The sequence below is a fragment of the Euwallacea fornicatus genome, chromosome 23 (genome assembly GCF_040115645.1).
Source record: "Euwallacea fornicatus isolate EFF26 chromosome 23, ASM4011564v1, whole genome shotgun sequence".
Classification (NCBI taxonomy): domain Eukaryota; kingdom Metazoa; phylum Arthropoda; class Insecta; order Coleoptera; family Curculionidae; genus Euwallacea; species Euwallacea fornicatus.
In genome coordinates this window covers 81,073-97,050 of record NC_089563.1, presented here as the reverse complement: position 1 = coordinate 97,050, position 15,978 = coordinate 81,073, and the positions used below count along the sequence as shown (strand labels likewise).

Below are 15,978 nucleotides of genomic sequence, written 5' to 3'. Positions count from 1 at the left end.
GGGGCAACTAACAATAAAATAAATTTCATTTTCCAGCATTTTTTAATTAAATTCTTAAATTATAGGACCCATACTTGAAACAAAGGCCGTTAGTGAGAAAACTGCATATCCTGAATGTAGTAAGTACCCTTTAAACGTGACGAGATTAATAATGCAAACCTAGGAAAGTTATAACTGGCAATTTAGAAATATATACCTATATAAAGTCAAATTTTCGGAATTTGGCTGTTGAACAGCATAATATTAATTGTTTGAAACCAATTAAAATAGAAACATGGAACTTTCCATATTTTCTTAGTGCTTTCTCCTAGATGCTCGAGAACCAAGGTTAAACGAGTTTCAAACTAGAATTATATCTAACGAATGGCGATTAGTCCCGAATCAAGTAATTTTTGTATTTTAGCGGCTATTTCCGGGTTCCTCAAGTGGTCCTGCAGAGCCCGGGGATCGTTTTGCATTTGCTCCAAAATCATTCTCATAGCAGGATCACGAAGAATGGCCTGAACTTCGGGATCACCCATCGCCCTTTGCCGAATTTTTTCGGGGTCACCATTCAAGTTTGCATTCTCAATAGTGCATGCTCTGTAGCCTAAATTTAACATAAAAATAAATTAAAAACAAACATATCTATTTCCGGATGAACTGTTTTACCCTGCAGAGCTTCTGCATTGTTAGGATCTAGTTCCAAAGCTTTCTGGTAAGCAGCAATAGCTTTACTGGACTGCTGCATTCCTTGCAAAACTCCACCCTTCCTTAACCAACCCTTGATAAATTTAGGATCCAATTCGACACATTTTTCACAGTCTTTCAATCCCAGATTGAAAGCTGCTAACTTAGTATAACCAGCCGCCCTGTTGCTGTATAACTTAGCGTCGTATGGATTGCGTTTGATAGCTTCGGAATAGTGCTTTACAGCATTTGCATAATCTCCTTTCTTGAAGTATTCATTTCCTATAATTTTTTTTTGGTGAGATGTAGTAAACTTCAATTAAGAAAGGAAAGAAAGGGAAAATGAGTTAGTAGGAAATATTTTGCCCTGACAATTTTGTGTAAAAATTAATTACCCATCTTCACGGCCATGATATTTGCAAGTTAGAATGAAACGTTGAGTAAATCGTAAATGTGAATCGCGGGAAAAAATTTAACGTCAAATGATATTTTTGTCAGTTACCGTTTGTAACTCTACTCTCAATACAGCTGAAACAGTTTAATTAAAAATATGACCAAATCATAATTTTGAGGGTAAAAAGCTAATGGCATAATGAATATCCTATATTTATGGTTTACCGTATACTGTGAAGTTTTTCTTTATGATAATTCGTTAATAATTTATTAAATCAACTATATTTGAAAAATACTTCATTAAAAAATAATTGCATGTTGAGTTTTAACATAAGAAGTGGCTGAATAAGTTATTTTTAAAAGTGCATTGAATGAATATTTTATTTTTCCCTCAAAAACTGAATTCGTTATTTACGTTAAAATGTAAATTTTAAACATCCGAAAAAATTTACATACTAAAAAATGGCAAAAAAGTACCGTTCTTTTGGGATAAACTTATCACACTTAGAAGCACATCCTTCCATAATATATTGCTTATGACTAGCGGTTTACATTGATAACCTTAGAGAGGGGAGAGTACAACATCAATATTGTCTTTACTTGCACTGCGCATGACGAAAATTAGACACGCTTTCAAAATCATATGGCTGTATTGGGGATTTAGGCACACTTACTCGGACACGAAAGCAGCTTTCACAAGTCACCTCACTTAAATGTAGGAATGGCATAAAAATATTCTTTACATCTGACTAATTAGTGAATGTATTCGAGATTTGGCAAAATGGCACGTAAATGCGCATGCTGAACCGAGTAAATGTAGTGTGATTCATCCTAACTTTTTTAAACCAAAGTAGCCTGTCACGGTTAGCAGTGCTGTCAAGTTGTGAATGAAGTTCCTAAAAGAGTAAGCGGTAAAACGCAAGGAAAGGGAACATAGTAGAACTCTGGGGCATATAAACAACATCTATCTTGGGTGCTACCAGAGAATTTTCACTGATATTTTTCTTTGACATAATGTGATTTTTACAACGAATTATTAACATATGTCTGTACCCTTAAAAATGTTTGATAAAGTTCACCATTAAAAAATTTCGGTCGACCTTGTTCATTCATGGTAGTTAATACACATAATTATTGCAAAGGTCTGAAAATAAAAAATGGTTCTCTTACCTTTTTCTTTCTCCTGCTCCGCCAACTCAGGGTTAATATAAGAATTCTTCTCTTCTTCCTTAATTAATTTTTCCACTTCTGATAACAAAGTCCTAATTTCGGGAGTCCGATGCTCAGACATAGATTTTTCATAGTAGGTTCTAGCATTCTGGTATTCTTTTTTCTTCTTATAGGCGTTGCCTATTCTCATCAACGATTTAGCAATCATCTTAAAATCGGCCCGATTTTCTCTACCCACTTCAATTCCTTTTTCACATTCTTGGATACATTTGTCATAATCTTTTTGTTCAAAATATACTGCGGCTAAATTATTGTAAAACGTTATATCAGCCGAGTCATGCTCTATGGCCTTATTGTAATGTTCAATTGCACCTAAAATATAATAAAAATAAGTTAAAATGTTACACAATATATAGATATAGTTATAATTATAAATCATAAACAAAAGTCAAATAAATAATTTCTAGCACTTACTGGCAAAATCTTTTTTCTTATAGCTCTCATTTCCCAACTCTTTCTCTATTTTGGCAAATTTTTTATTTTCAGGCAGCTCCGGTTCAGACTCTTTCTTGGGTTCGGGCTTTGGTTCGGGTTTTTTAGATGCAACGTCTGGTTCATTATAGTCAGTATCCATTGGTTCTCCTTTAAAAAAATATATATTTGTTAATAATCATAATCTCACATTTTAGAAAAGCACGTTAGTAAAGCACCAGTCTATAGTTGATTTTGTGTCACATAATATATTACGAAAAATTCACATACCCAAATTAATCCCCCACAGAACGGAGAGTGTGGAGGCAATTCTCGGATCTCCCAACTTGTTAATTAAACTTTGAGGATTGGTTTGTAATTGAGCGAGAAGTGCTAAATATTCAGGGTCATTTAGGTACGGGGCGGTCCTAGGGTCAGCCCGCAGTTTTGCTAATGTATCGGGGCTGGAGAACAAATTGGGAAGCCCACCACCTGTTCGGATTCTGGCAGCCTTCTGGGCCTTGACCTAAGTGAAGAAATATTCGAGTTGATTTCAAGATAGGAAACGAGAATATAAAATTAATTTAACAGATACTAAAACGTTTTTATATTGGTGAACATTCATTGGTGGTAGCTGAAAGCTCGTATTTTCAATTCTATGCGGTCGACATACAAACAGTGCATAATTTTCACATAAATGAACTAAAGGTTGCTAATGAGTTTCTAAATCGCCACCTATACTGACCCTGTATTAAACTTCTCTAGAAAACGTAAATTGAAAAAAAAATCAATGTAAAACCTGTTATTGCGTTTCAACGAACGTTGTGAATTTTTAGAATCGTTTACCGTCCTACTGTTGGGGTGAATACTGTTGAGATTTTCTAAATATGCTAAAAGCCCAAGACACAAACCTGAATTTTAGAGAGCATGTTAAAAATATCGTTTAGATGTTAAATTGTACGAAATATTTTAATTTAGAATAGTTAGTGAAATAAGCTTTCATTAAGCATTGTCATTTTCCTTTATGTATGTGTGAATATGTATTTCTCGTATATACGATTTTTTTCTAAATCAACTTTTTACTATTATTATCTGGATGGATCTCTTTGTAAAAATAATAAGATTAAAAAATTTCAAATCTCCCAAGATCTCTAATCACATTGGAGATATAGTATATTTGGAAATTGAAATCACTTTTTTAGAAAAAATTAACTGTAAATTGTTACCCTCTTGAAAGGATCGCCTTCACACACATGGGGAGTTTATAAGTTCCAACAGAGAAAAATTCAAAGAGTTGAGCGAAAAAATCAGCAGTTTTTCATTGAAAAAAATGCTGATAATAAGCATATTAAGGAATTTATCTTCAAAACAAGAGAGTTGGAAATTTGGGAGTTATCTACTCAAAAATCCTTATTAACAAAACTTGAAATCTATATTAATGAAATAATAATGTACAGGGTATTTGAAGTTCTACTTTTTTGTGCTTCTTGTGCTTAATTTTTGTGAAACTACAATTGATAGTGACACAACACTTATTGCTATCTTAGTTTTGCAAACACAAGGTTTCCCAGTATAAACTTGACATTTTAGGATATATGCATTATCTAAAACAATAGCCAGGGAAAAAAAGGCTTCTTATAGGAATTGTGCCTTAAAATCTAGTGGGATAGACAGACTAGTTTTTCTAAATGCAATTGTTTTTAAGATACAGACCAATTTTGCCTTTGCTAACTAAGTTAGCCCAAATATTATTAGACAGTTTGAATTGATTTCTCAATAGCTTTCACTGTTGAATAAATTTTTAATGTCTTTGCACCATTTATTAATTTTATTTATTGTTTCTAAACCATATAACACAGAAGAATTTGTTAAGCTATTAAATTCTCAATCATAAAATCTCCTGGAAAACATTTTTATCTTTCTTTTGATTCGTTTATTCTTATTATTTATATTAATAATTTTAAGCTCTCAATTAAGAATGTTGGATAAATTAAACACAAAGAATGAAAATTGTGTGAATGGACAAATATAATATTAAGAGTAATGTGGATAATGTCTGAATTAATAACATGTTCTTAATTCACATATTTCCAAAGAAAGATTGCAATTGAGTCTAGCTTCGAAGAACAGTTTAGTTTCTATGGAAACTAGGTTGAGTTAACCGTGCATTAATAATTTATCTCTTAACACAAAGCAAACACCACAAAAACAAAACATAGGAATCATACAAACCTCTGCTAACCCATCCTTCAATTGTTGATTATCCGGATCTAGTTGCAAACCCTTCTCATAAGTGCTTATGGCTTCATCCAGCCTACCCAAATACACTAAGGCAGTACCTTTCCTTGAGAAAGCTTTTCCCCATTCTGGTTTAAGCTCTATAGCCTTTTCGGCATCTTGTAAAGAAAGATCATACTTATTCGATTTCGCATACGCGGCAGACCTATTTGAATAAAGTACAGCGTTTTTACTATCAAGGCTGATAGCTTCAGTATAATAATTAACCGCTTCTTCGAGCTTGTTTTCGGCTAATGCGGCATTTCCCTTGTCTTTCAGTGCATTAACCTAAAAATTTCGGAAAGAAAGATCATATAGTGGAATATTTGGATTCAGTTTCGTGATGGAAAATGTATTTGGAATAAGCTGGTACTCACTTGATCCATCTTTTTGGGAATTGGCTGAGCAGGGCACAAATCGTTCCACAATTTCCAATAATTACTAAGTGTTTATTCGCAGATTCGACAGCGCACGTTCTAGTTTTATTCGAGAATTTTCTAGTTGCCACAATGTTGCCAACTCCAAAGATCGTGAATAAAATTGACTTGGATTTTTTTTTGTTTCAATGGTCCCTCGTCGCATTAGCAACGTTCAGCCAAACGAATATATTGTTTATTAAATATAACCTGCTAGAACTATCTGGCAGATGTCCATCGAACGGTTAATTGTGGAGATCTTATTAAAAGCTACTTTAAAAGGTTTTTTTAATGCTCTGACGGATATGACGAGAAACTTCTTTGCCGGTTGGACACGACCGGGCGCTATCAAAGTGCCGATCCAGTTGTCAATGTCATTTGAAAATGATTCAAATTTGAAACAGTCAGATTCGTTTTTTTAATATGAGGCTTGAAGAATTTATAAAATATTATTGAAACATGATAAAACTCTAAACAAAAGTATTGCGTTAAATTCAGGGAAGCAAGGCCTTTCAAATAATGTATCTAATGTATGACTTGCCTTATTGTTCCTATTAACGTTTTAGGAGTTGTAATCACAGCGCAAAGAGATAAAATAATTTGAAAGTGAATTTTATCACAAAATAAAATTAACGTGTTTAAACCTTTATTGAAAAAAAGAGTTCGTATCACTTTAACCCACCAACAATTGATGGTTTCTTCTTTGAAAAAAACACTTTTTTGATATTGTAATACGTGATTTTTTTTTTTAATTGCGAATTTTTTATTTATTTTCCATATAAGTATCTCCAATTTTTTGTAACCGCGAAGTGAATAGAAGTACTGGGTGGGGTAAAATAAAACAAAAACAATTAAAAAATATAAATAATATAATCAAACCTAACCTAATCATAGTCAAACAAATCATATATATTTAACTGTTTTTCAATTATGATACATGCTTGTTTTTATTTGGGTAAGAAGATTAGTTAGGTTAAGTTTCATTATATTATTTATTATATTTTTCAACTATTATTTTGTTTTATTCTACCTACCCAGTACCTCTATTCACCCCACGGTTCCAAAAGTTTGCAAATACTCATATGGAGAATAGGTAAAAAAATTCGCAATTTTTCGTAGTCATGTATTATAATATAAAAAAAAATAATTAAATTTTGGTGTGTTAAAGTGATATGCCATCAAAAAAACATTCCTGGACACAAATTCGTGTCTTTCGTTTTCAATGGGCCACTCGGTAGATATTTTAAATCCGAACATCTTATGTTTATAATACTCGTCATTAAGTGTATTTTGAGTAATTAATAGGTAGATACTTTGTAGCACCACATGAATCTACAGGGCATTTAAAATCTGGCCCTCACCATTGGGGTTTCTGAAACTAGAGGAGATACGAAGAAATTTAAATGGGGACAAAATTACATAATTTAGCGGTTGATCAAATGTCGTTTTTAAAATTTGAATTTTCGAACTATTTCCGAAGATAACTGAAAAGAACTAAAAATTGGAGATTCTATTTTTATTTTTTAGGATTATTTAACAAAGGAACCTAAAACGGCAATCACATTTTCATTGTCACTTTTTCTCAGTTGCACGATGATATTTTTAGATTTCTAATCCACGTTTTCTCTTTCGGTTACCATCATCACTTTTATTTTTTCTTTTGGGCGTCACGTTGAATTTTTCGACAGAAAAAATAATCGGGCGGCAAATCCAAAAACCTTATCGTGTCGCCGAGAAAAATACCAATGAAAATGTTCTTGTGGTTCTGAACTTTATAAAATGGAACAAAAAATAAATAAAAACAAAATCTATAATTTTAAGTTTTTTTTGCATATCTTCGAAAGTGCTCGGAAAATTCAAGTTTTGAAAACAGCCATTGATGTCAAGCACTAAATTACACAATGTTGCCCCCATTTAATTGTCTACGTATCTCCTGTAGTTTCCGAGATCCCAATAGTGAGTCTACTTTGAAATGCCCCGTATATCGTGAATTTTTCCTTACGTCGGAAATTTTCGAGGCATGAATTTCAGTAATATTTATCCTCAAGGCTACATGATTATTTCCATTTAGTAATAACTATCATTACATGCAGCAAACAAATAATTAGTAGTTAAATTATAAATCAGTGTCCTTTGGAAAAAACACATGGGTCATTCGCAGGAATGTTAATAAACAGAAGATGTTCGTTTTTTTCGTACTATTCAACTTCAAAGTAGTTATTTCTACGAATTTACTTACACTCTGACAGTTTGGGGAATTCTTTTGGGTAGGACATCAGCATCAGAAACTCTACCACATGTAGATACAAAAACTGAATGGAAAATGTAGAATATTCACACTAAATTTTAATAACGGAGTCGTATAAATTAATAAAATTTCCTTATTACTTAGTTAAGAAATGGACACTATGTATATTCGCTCATGTCCGAGGTTAGTAGTAGGAACAGGAATAGTTTTTTGATTTTGGGAATAGAACTATTAATCATGAAGAAATACAAAGTTATTAAGATTTTATCCAAAACTCAACTTTGAAACTACCGTTGAAGCAAAGTTAAAGAAACTATAAATTCATCCATTTCAAAAGAAATGAAAACCCCGTTGACCCATGGATCCCCTTATACATACTATGGTTAACATTCTTGTGGTTACTTTCGGGTTAAAGGTTTCTACGCTTTTCTTGCATGGCTTGCACAATGGTTTTTCCATTCACTGAGAAAAGTCTATATTTAAGTTATTTTGCAAACACATTTGCTTGATACTGAGCACATCTGTAATCTAAAGTAATGATATAAGTTCCCTGTGGTACTGATATAATGAGGAATATTTTAGCCATATTTCAGAGTCAATATTTATCCCTGACTTGCAATATTAAATGTGGGGATTTTTAGTTTATCGTTCGTAACACTAATATATCAGCCCCTGGATTACATGGGAATGTTTCAGGACTGTATTTATTTTCAAGCACATGAAATGTCTTCTAACAAACAAATGTGCAAAAATCACTAAAAAAGCAAGATTCAATTTTTTTCACTTGAAAGTTTATTCTAAGAAGTTTATTGAGTTTCCACATTGTTTTTATTCATCATTTTTATTCAACTCTTACATCAATATCGAAAATTAGATATTAAAAAAACCAATTTTTGTTTGTTTGAAAACATTTTTTTACTATGATTCAACTTGAACTAACGTATTTTTAATAACTCGTCTATATTTAGATTAAAGACAATAAATATGAAAATATATATTTTGTACTCATACATATGTATATGGAAAAACGATACCTAAACCATTTCGTGAGTCACACACTTCCAAAGATAAAAACCAATATTGATATTGATCATTTTTCATTTATTAAAATGCTCACGCAAAGATATTATAAACTTTTGCTTTTTTTTAGATGTTTATTGATATTTTAGATTATATTTATTTTAGATACTGACATATAAACATTTCCTTGTTTATCTTCTTAAAATTCCTCAACTTCAATATTCTCCGGTTTAATAAATCTGAATTATTATATATTTATACTTGGATATTTAAAATTGTTGTTATTTATTCATATTTATGTTTTTCTTTGCAGTATTAATTGTTGATTGTAAAGGGAAAATCCAAGTGGTGAAATGCTTTCGTTCATTTTAATTGTCGGTATGAGTAATGCACAATGAATTTTCTATTATTGTTTTCGATGGTTCGTCAATCACAATGATTTTTTTCTGAATTAGAACGGTGACGTTTTCTGACACTAAATCACTTTGAAGGTAGAAATATAGACTGTTTCCCTTATTTCTTAAACCCAAAGTTATCGACATAACTGAGAAACAATGAAATGGCATAACATTTTTAAGTAATATTCACTTGGTTCGAGTTAGTTCGGATTCAAAGGCCTCTCTACACCTCCATCTGGATGCCTCCTCCTTTAAATCCGTGAAATGAACCCCAGACGAGGGAGAGACAGGATTTGCAGTGGGTAACACCGAGTAATGCCTAGATGCGGGCCTGCAGAAGGAACGATCTATTACAACATCTAAAACCAGCTTTTTGGACGAGTAGGATAGGAAAAGGCATAAAAGGTTAAAAATAGATGAAGCAACCAAATACCCCAGAAAGATCATGCACAAAATGGGTCTGGGTGACGTAATTTTCAACTTTCCGAATGAGTGTAAATCTTGTTATATGTATATGTACAGAAAAGAGCAAAAGACCCACATAAATTTGTTAAAAATTGAAGGAAATATTTTCATAAAAATGCTGGAACTCATGAAATGTTCTTTTTAGTAGTGTATTTTTTACGTAACAGACGTGTGTACAGAGTTACACATGTAGTAGATAAATATACTTTTCCATTTTTTTCTTATGGACTCTCATGTATATTATGACGTTTTTGATTGCTTTGAGAAATTCTGAACATATTTCATGTAGCATACCCATATATGTAGTGATAATACAATCGATAGATTAGATGAGGAGGGCAATTAAAGTGGCCTGATCGCACCCATATGGACATTTTTTATGGAGCTATCTGAAATATAAAGTGTATTTAAATAAGACCGACCATATAGAAGATTTAAAAAATGAAATTACTTGAGAAACTCAGCAAATCAAAAACAAAATAATTGAATTTAGACTGGGAAATGTTAAATGTGTAATGTTAAGAATTAAAAAAAAAATGAATAAGTACATTTATTTACTACATGGATAACCCTGCATACATGGTTGTTACGTCAAAAATGCACAACTAAAAACAGTGTTTGACCCGTTTTAACGAATTAATGCGGGGTTTTTGGCCCTTTATGTATGTACAGTGGTGGCCATAAGTATGGAATATTCTTTTAATTTGATAAAATATTTATTAAAAAGTATTAAACAAAAATTACACAAATGCTTGAAGGACTTTATTTAATTTCCCATAATTATAACATAAAATTAAAATTTCTAATTGAAAAACTTTTTAGAAAAATGAAAATGAAAACTTACATTTGGACAAAAGTATGGAATATTTTTTATATCATAGTATGGACATCTTAAGTAAACTCAATATTTTGTGGCATACTCCTTAGCATCTGGGACAGCCTGACATCGCCGCTGCATTGAATCAATTAGATTCTGGCACGTTGAAGAAGAAATGTTTTTCCATTCTTCTTGTACAATCCTCCACAATTCTTCAGTATTTGACACGTGTCTTTGTCTAATTTTTCGTTTCAAATGGTCCCACAGATGTTCGATGGGATTTAAATCAGGAGATTTTGAAGGCCATTCTATAACATCTATCTGCTTTTCAATAAACCAATTTTTAATCAACCGCGAAAAATGTTTAGGATCATTATCCTGTTGGAACCGTCATACCAGTGGCAGCAAATGGAAGCATATGCTGCTCTAGGATATTTTTGTATAAAAACCGATCCATTATTCCATCAATTTTGACTGATAGACCAACTCCAGATCTCGAAAAAGATCCCCACACCATTAAACTCTGACCGCCATGTTTAACGGTGGGCTTTTGGTACTTGGGATCAAATCTCTTCCCTATTGGTCGCCGAACATAAGTTTTTCCATTCGATTCAAACAGTTTGATTTTGGTTTCGTCAATGAAAAGGACGATATTCCATTTTTCGGGTGTCCAAAACAGATGTGAGCGTGCAAACTTAATTCTGGCCTTCCGGTTTTTTTTTGGAAATTAATGATTTCTTCACTGCCAATCGTCCAAACAATCCAGTATCACATAGACGACGCCTCACAGTACGATCACTAATTTCAATACCACTATTAGTTGTAATTTCTTCCTTTATTAAGCGCGATGATTTTTCGGAATCTTTGGAGGATATAATTTTAACACGTTGTTCTGTATGGGCTGTTGTTTTTCTGGGACGTCCTGTTTTCGGATGGTTTTTTACGGCGTTGAATATCCTAAACTTCCTCAAATTTTTCGATACACACCCCTGGCTCACATTAAATGTCTTTGCGATGTCCTTCTGATTGGCTCCGTTATTTGACATCTCCTTTATTCGTGATCGAAGATCTTCCGAAAGATTTTTTTTTTACCATTTCGGCTTCAAATTTTATCGAACTGTAACACTCAATACTGAATACTAAATGCAAAATAAATTTAATTCTATGATATTACATACTTTTGTCCATCTAAAAAAATTTGTTTATCGGTGAAATTTTTGATAGCAACATTCTATAAATACTGCATGGTTTAAAATGTAGAATTGACCTATCCCAATTTAAATATACCAGAATGGAAGGAAAAAAAGTAAAGGCCCTTTAGCTAAATAAAGTTTCAAAAAATATTCCATACTTATGGCCACCACTGTATGTATAACCAGAGAAACCGCACGTAGCAATACATGTGACTTGTACTAATAGAAAAGTTTTATTTTGTAGTGCATCTTCAAAACATAAGAGACTTCAAGGGAGTCAAAATATGAGTTTTGAAGTATATATACATAGAAATGTGACTTGTACGAGAAGAAAATTAATATAGTAATAGATATGAGAATTCCTCCTGTTATCAAAGTATGAATGGAATTTTTTATTCTGCAAATAATACAAATTCTGCAGCGAAATCACTAGTAGGGTGGCACGTGGGAAGACGATTTACCGCAACTAATGGGTGTCAATGGAAGAACATAGCCTTGGGCCTTCTCAAGGAAGTGGATGATCGTGAATGGTACTCTATTCCAACTTAGTGTGGCAAATAGATATGAAAGGTTCTCTTATTATCAAGGAATATGGAAAAACTGCGAGAGAAGACATATATTAGCAATGATTGATTTCTGGGAAAAAAAGAAAATTATCTTCTCATAAAGAACATAATTTTTTATATGGCGAGTTGTGTAAAAGCCTATAGTAGCAACAGCTCTTAGAGGGCACATGGGAACTTGGATAGCAATAGCAGAAAGATCCGCGAATGAAAGTCGAGTGTTGGGTTCTCAAGTTGGCATACGTGGGAACACAACTCATTCATATCAAAGAGATGGAAGACTGAGATATGTTGTATTGAATTATTGCAACTGAGTAAAAAAAATAAGAATCTTCTTTTCTCCATGTGGCGGAACCTTCGACGAAAATCAATCATGCCTAAGACATATGCCAGTATCATCTTCTGCTACCTTGCCAGGTCTGAGATTATCTCAATAAGAGCTAGAAGCGAAATAACGTTCAATGATACGCGTTGTAGGTATATTGTGTGCCAACCTAAATAAATTAAAAAAATCATCATGTAACACGTTATCTTATCTAATAAATGATTTGTTTAAATAGCTTTTAGTTACAGGATGGAAGGGTCAAACCAGCAAAATCGACGAGGCTAAGCAAATAAGCTGTCCCAACATCAAATCGAGTCGGGATTTTGGGACTCTCACATGGCACATATGTAAACATGTAAAACCCGAAAGAAATAATCCCGGGCATGTTTTTCTGACACGTAAGCTGATAAGGTTTAGACCCCAATGTGTATAAAAACCTTCTCCAATGTTAATTACATACTACTTAAGCTTATATTTCGATGCGGTCTGAAATGAATGTGCGGATTTCCCGGGTTTTACGAGCTGGTCCGTCCCTGAGTATCTGGTGCCATCATTTCAGTTCAATAGGATCGCGCGTTTGGTGAACTTTTACGAAAGAAGAAAGCTTTTCGCTCGTTTTCGTCCTTATGAAGGAAATTATGTTTTTATCAATTTATTGTAACAAACGGATTTTACCCGTTTGTCATTAAAGACCATAAATTATTGCTCATCAGCGATAGTTTTGGAGGCTTTTTATTCATAATTCATTACCAAACTTTTACTCTTTTTATTTGTGATTTGACGCGAAAATTTGACTGCCAAATGTCTCGTAGTGATCTGTTGCGACGAGTTCTAAGTGCATTTTTTGAGAATTGTAAGTACCCACCTATTTGAGTTTAAAATTGAGAAAAATTCGTCTTGATTTACAAATTCGACACATCTTAACTTCGCCCCAAATACAATTTCTCCACATAATACTACAATTAATATTGATTATTGTAATTAGTTCTACCCGTGATTAAAGAATTCGACCAAGTTAATAATTTTACGACTAACCGCAACAATCGGTTGCAACTTTTGATTCCTTTTACTTCATTATTAAATTCGAAAAGAAGAATCTGAACTTAGATTTGGGTTTTACCAGCAACGATAGCACTCGAAAAATGTTTATTTTGCTGGTTTCAAGATATTCAGATTTTCAAATAATACATAATTTCTCATTACTTCAGATCACAATATCAAGATAATGATAAAAGTTATTGATTTCTGTCATTTACGTAAATTCTTATGCCTAAAGTACATTATTTTTCACTAAAACAAGCGTTTCCTCTTTACCTATAATTAGCCAAAAACTTATGCATTGCCACTTGCATAATGACCAATCATCCCCATGAACAAAGTCGTGGGTAAAGTCCATTTGTTCTAAACACCAAGCTGCGTGCAAAATGCACGCATGCATTTTAATTTTTAATGCGCAAATCTATATTAATCCCGTTTACGTACGGGATTTCCAGATAATAATGTCGTTATAGGATAGGCGCCTTTATGGTTAATTAAATCGATATAGCGCTCCTATTTTCTCACAGTTTTATTGGATTGTATCGGTAATACACCATATGCCTATAGGAACGGTTATTATTCAACCCCTTGAAAATAAACGAAAAAGTGTTAATTTTCTTCTAAAGTGCTAAGTTTCATACAAAATGCACGCACGAACTTGTATTTTTAATACACAAATCTATATTAATCCCGGTTGTGCAAGGAATTTCCAAATAATAATGTCGTTATAGGATAGACGTGGTTGGTAGCTAATTAAACTGATATATTGCTCCTATTTTTTTCACACTTTTATCGGTTTATTTGAGTTATATCTCATATGCCTACAGGAATGTTTATTTTTTATTACTTACCAAAATTACCACATACTGGCAAAATTTCCCACTTGATCCACGTGTCCAAATAATGCAAACTACCTCTGTTTATAATTGGAAAATTTTTCTAACATTACTACATTAACAAATAAGTTCCTAAAGTAAATACAAAATACGTAATTAATTATTAATGAGGTCTAGGATTCTGTATTACTGATATACAATGTAACAAAGCCTTATCTTAAATACTCACCCTGGGCAGGCTCTAAAATTCGGTGGTGTCCAATCGGGGTCAAGATTTCAAATATTTCCAAACTCCGAATAGCAAAACTCCAATTATATGTTTCAATTTTACTACAAAAAAGTCGTCAATTGTAATTGAGTTGTGTGTTCGACTTAGACTGCTATTCCTATTATCCAAAACACCAAATTCTATTATTTCATATTGGAGTTCAAGGAATCAATAATTGACAGATTCTGGTTATTACCTCAAGCGTAAGTTCTTTCATTCACCATTTTCAAAATCTGACTGTGGACTCGGTAAAAAAATCCAAATTCTAGATAGAAGCGCATATTCAAATTGAAATAGAAAAGTTAGAAATTAAATTTGGTTATCAAAATTGCCTGAATTTTGACAATTCACGACTTATGTCTGCATGCATGTACAAAATAAATATGTATTAAATCGCTGAGAAAACTTTAAAATCAAAAATATATTAGAGACTTTTGGGGATTAATTTTTCTAATATTTATGTAACCGCATTTTAATTGTCAAACTGGATTCTAAATATTTCGTGACAAAGAAAAATACCCAGAGAGATTCTCTTAAAATTTCCAATTAAGGTTCTGACTGGTTTTCCCTGAGGTGTTCTTCTGAAACTGTCAAAATAGGATTTTTGGAGGCACGTAAAGGTGTCTGGATAGCATATATTTCCAAAAATCCCACAGGAAACAAAATTCCCTGATGAGGTATTAATAAAAATTTTAAAATATGTCATTTTTTCAGTTTTGTGTACCTTCCTCGACGAGCAGTTTATTTTCTGTATTGGCGCTGAAAATGTTTTTTTTTAATATTTTGCAAACACTTATTTAACAGCGTCATAGCCAGCATTAAAAAACATCATAATCAGCCGATTGACTTTTTCACATGGAAATCTAAAGTAGTAATTGGCCTAAATATAATAGAGAATTTCCCATACATAAGTCAACTTAGGAATCACCGAAATTTCCTGAGGAATTTCTTAGAACCTCTTAAAAGTTACAAATTTTCATTGTAGGAATCCTGGATTTCCCAGATGAAATCCATCAGAGAATCTCTTAAAAGTAGAATTTTTTCTACAAATTTTTACAATGTACGTATTTTTTATCTGACAAATTCACATTAAATCTGAAGCATCTTAACGATTAATTAGTGAAAACTGTTATATCTTGAAGAAAAGAACTCAATTACTGAATTAATTAACTGTATTCGGTTTGCGTCTTGGTTTACCGCTAAATTAATGAGACCCAAATTCTGGTCAGAACCAGATATCTTGGTAGGACAAAAAAGTGCTTCATGCATACTGAGTACGACATGAAATTCTCCACCCAATAATAATAATAATTAAATCTTGTAATTTTGACAAAATAATGCTTCATCATAGAGTATCAAATGATTAGCGTTTCGGTCAGGCCGTATACTGCGAACATTACTCGGAGGTACC

At 32.5% G+C, this 15,978-nt stretch overlaps 2 protein-coding genes across 2 annotated transcripts in view; one reads left to right on the top strand and one right to left on the bottom strand.

Moving 5' to 3' along the window:
- Window positions 1–23: 23 nt before the first annotated feature.
- Stip1 (Stress-induced phosphoprotein 1) lies at window positions 24–5,515 on the bottom strand. Its single transcript, XM_066295480.1, has 7 exons — window positions 5,358–5,515; window positions 4,936–5,268; window positions 2,995–3,229; window positions 2,707–2,874; window positions 2,233–2,604; window positions 652–951; window positions 24–589 (listed from the first exon to the last, which is right to left on the bottom strand). The coding sequence occupies exons 1-7, from the start codon at window positions 5,364–5,366 to the stop codon at window positions 357–359; spliced, it is 1,650 nt and encodes a 549-aa protein (XP_066151577.1). The 5' UTR covers window positions 5,367–5,515; the 3' UTR covers window positions 24–356.
- A 7,407-nt stretch (window positions 5,516–12,922) lies between these two features.
- cact (NF-kappa-B inhibitor cactus) overlaps window positions 12,923–15,978 on the top strand; it is a 28,075-nt gene continuing 25,019 nt past the window's right edge. Inside the window, exon 1 of the mRNA XM_066295617.1 lies at window positions 12,923–13,278. Coding sequence (XP_066151714.1) covers window positions 13,227–13,278 — 52 coding nt within the window. The 5' untranslated portion in view covers window positions 12,923–13,226. The remainder of the gene's footprint in view (window positions 13,279–15,978) is intronic.